The sequence below is a fragment of the Onychostruthus taczanowskii genome, unplaced genomic scaffold, assembly GCF_017590055.1.
Source record: "Onychostruthus taczanowskii isolate IOZ18803 unplaced genomic scaffold, ASM1759005v1 scaffold1013, whole genome shotgun sequence".
NCBI classification, from domain to species: domain Eukaryota; kingdom Metazoa; phylum Chordata; class Aves; order Passeriformes; family Passeridae; genus Onychostruthus; species Onychostruthus taczanowskii.
In genome coordinates, this window is record NW_024496671.1 from 1 (window position 1) to 3,314 (window position 3,314).

The 3,314-nt window shown below is 51.7% G+C and overlaps 1 protein-coding gene across 1 annotated transcript; it reads left to right on the forward strand.

Moving 5' to 3' along the window:
* Positions 1-8: 8 nt before the first annotated feature.
* On the forward strand, positions 9-678 carry LOC121340281 (olfactory receptor 14J1-like). The gene has a single exon (XM_041412944.1). It carries the CDS (start codon positions 106-108, stop codon positions 676-678), a length of 573 nt encoding a protein of 190 aa, XP_041268878.1. The 5' UTR covers positions 9-105.
* Positions 679-3,314: the final 2,636 nt, after the last annotated feature.

The window sequence follows — 3,314 nt, forward strand, 5'->3', positions numbered from 1 at the left end:
TGCACAATTCCCTCTGGGATACCACCATCTCCTACACAGGGTGTGCGGCCCAAGTATTTTTTTTTTGTCTTTTTCATTTCAGCAGAGTATTTCCTCCTGACCATCATGTGCTACAACCGCTACGTGTCCATCTGCAAACCCCTGCACTACGGGACCCTCCTGGGCAGCAGAGCTTGTGCCCACATAGCAGCAGCTGCCTGGGCCAGTGCCTTTCTCAATGCTCTCATGCACACAGCCAATACATTTTCCCTGCCCCTATGCCATGGCAATGCCCTGGGCCACTTCTTCTGTGAAATCCCCCAGATCCTCAAACTCTCCTGCTCCCAATCCTATGTCAGAGAACTTGGGCTCATTGCAGTTAGTGCCTGTTTGGTATTTGGCTGTTTTGTGTTCATTGTTTTTTCCTATGTGCAGATGTTCAGGGCTGTGATGAGGATCCCCTCTGAGCAGGGACGGCACAAAGCCTTTTCCACCTGCCTCCCTCACCTGGCAGTGGTGTCCTTGTTTAGCAGCACTTCCCTATTTGCCCACCTGAAGCCCCCCTCCATGTCCTCCCCATCCCTGGATGTGGCCCTGTCAGTTCTGTACTCGGTGGTGCCTCCAGCCCTGAACCCCCTCATCTACAGCCTGAGGAACCAGGAGCTCAAGGCTGCAGTGAGAAGATTGATGGCTGAATGATTTCTGGAATGTTAAAATGCTGGCAATTTCTACAAATCAATTGTAGTATAAATCATCTTTTCTATTTCTTCTTGGTTTAATTTCTGAGGTTCTTTATGTTTGTTTTGCTTTTTTAATCTTGTCCATTAAGGAATGTCATTTTTTATGCAATTTCTCATTTTGTTTCTCTTCACATTCCCTGTTGCCACAGACTGTGCCAATGAGGGGCTGTGTTCTCGATGGCTTTAAATGAAATAAAAGATCTCTCCCAGCAGAGTTTGCTGCAGAGATGCCCTTTTGATGTCCTTTTGATGTCCTTTTCTCTGGAGCTGCAGCAGCAATGTCTGTGTGCAGAGCTGGGGGCAGATCAGTGCTGGCACAACTGCCCTGCTCCTGCTGGCCACACCATTCCTGATCCAGGCCAGGAGCCATTGGCCTTTTCGGCCACCTGGGCAGACTGCTGCCTCATGTCCAGCCTGCTGTCCATCAGTCCCTGCAGGTCCCTTTCTGCCTGGCTGCTCTCCAGCCACTCTGTCCCCAGCCTGTGGTGCTGCAGGGGTTGTTGTGGCCAATGTGCAGAACCCAGCACTGGGTCTTGTTAAACCTCACCTTGCTGGATTTGTTCCCTGGATCCAGCCTGTCCAGGGCCCTGTGCAGAGCCCTCCTACCCTCCTGCTGACCCACACTCCCTGTTTCCATGAGGCCCCAGAGTGTCCCAATGGTCTCTACGATTCCATGAGGCCTCCCAGTGTCACAATTCCCTTTGGTTCCATTGACCCCTTGGTTTCAGAAAGTCTCTTGGATTCTTGGGCCCTGCAGTGTCACAATGAATCCCTGGTTCCATGAGGTCTGGCAGTGCAGCAATGCTCTCTGTGGTTCCACAGTGTCACAATGGCCTCTTGGTCCCAAGGGCCACCACGGTGTCAAACATGTTTCCTTCATTCCATGACTCCCTGAGGAGCAGCACAGGCCCCTTGGTTCCATCGAGCCCTGCAGTGTCACAATGGCCGCATCATGACACCAGGTCCTGCTCTGTCACAATGCTGTGCATGGTTCCACAAGGCCCTGCAGGGTCACAGTCGCCTCTTGGCTCCATGAGGCCTCAGAGAGCCATAAGGAATTCCTTGGTGCTGCAGTGTCACAGTGGAGCCCTGGTGACACAAGATCCTGCATTGTCACTAGGGAGCCTTGGTTCCATGGGGCACCACAGTGTCATAATTGTTCCCTCAGTTCCCAGAGTCCTTGCATTGGAGCAATGGCCCCTTGATCCCATTGGCCCCAGGCTCTTCCAAGAGTCTCCTTGGTTCCGCAGTGGCACAATGGCCCCTTGGTTCAAAAAGGCCCCACAGTGTCGCAGTGGCCTCTGTGGTTCCACCAGGACCCAGACTGTCACAATGGACTCCTTGCTTCCCTCCAGCCCCACAGTGTCACAGTGGCCCCTTGGCTCTGTGGTGCCATGTCGTACACAGTGTCACCATGGTCCTCTTAGTGCCACCAGGCCCCGCAGTGTCAAAATGGCCCCTTGCTTCCACAGGGCCCTGCAGTGTCACAATCATCAGAGAATCAACCAGGCTGGAAAAGACCTTGGAGAGCATCAAGTGCAACCTGGGACCCAACACCACCTTGTCAGCCAGACCATGGCACTGAGGGCCACGTCCAGACTTTCTTCTTTCCTTAAACACCTCCAGGGACCACTTTCTTTAAAAACCTTCAAGGACGGTGCCTCACCCACCTCCCTGGGCAGCCCATTCCAATGCCCTGTCAACATTTTTGAGAAGAATATTTCCTAATTTACAGCCTAAACAACTCCTGGTGTAGCTGAAGGCTGTGTCCTCTTGTCCTGTCCCTGTTCCTTGGGAAAAGAGCCAGACCCCCATCTGGCTGCACCCTCCTGTCAGGGAGTTGTAGAGAGTGATAAGGTCTGCCTTGGGCCTCCTCTTCTCCAGGATAAACAACTGCAACTCCCTCAGCCACTCCTGACAGGACTTGTGCTCCAGACCCCTCCCGAGCCCTGTTGCCCTTCTCTGGACAAGCTCCAGCCCCTCCATGTCCTTCCTAAATTCAGGGGCCCAGAACTGGACACAGCACTCCAGGTGCTGCCCAACCAGTGCCCAGCACAGGGGAAGAATCCCTGCCCTGCTCCTGCTGGCCACACCATTCCTGATCCATAGGAGTGCCAGGGGTTGGAGAGGGAAATGGTGGGGAGAAGGGGGGGGACAAAGTGTTACTGATTGTCACACATGAAGGGTCTTAATTTTCATATCTATTCAGACTGCATTAGGAGGTGATGGAGATGAATATCAATTGGACATTGCTGATACCAAACTGTGATAAGGAAAAGAAAACAGGACAAAACTCTTAATATCTGCATTGTTTTCAATACAGTATATTGACTTTAAACACACTTCTGAAATCTGACTAATTAACCACAGAACTGAAGACTTTGATTATCCCCAGGAGCTTTTCTTGTTTGGGTATTCTGAACAAATATTTATGAGCTTTTCTCACTGAATTTCTGAACGGAAGAGCTCAGCAAAGTAGAGGCATCTGGAGTAGCAAAATTCATCAGCAGCCTCCACGTGGCTGAGGATCCATCCCCATGAGAGCAGCAAAGAACAGAGATGAGCAGAGATTTGTGGCTGCCCCAGGTTTGAGAT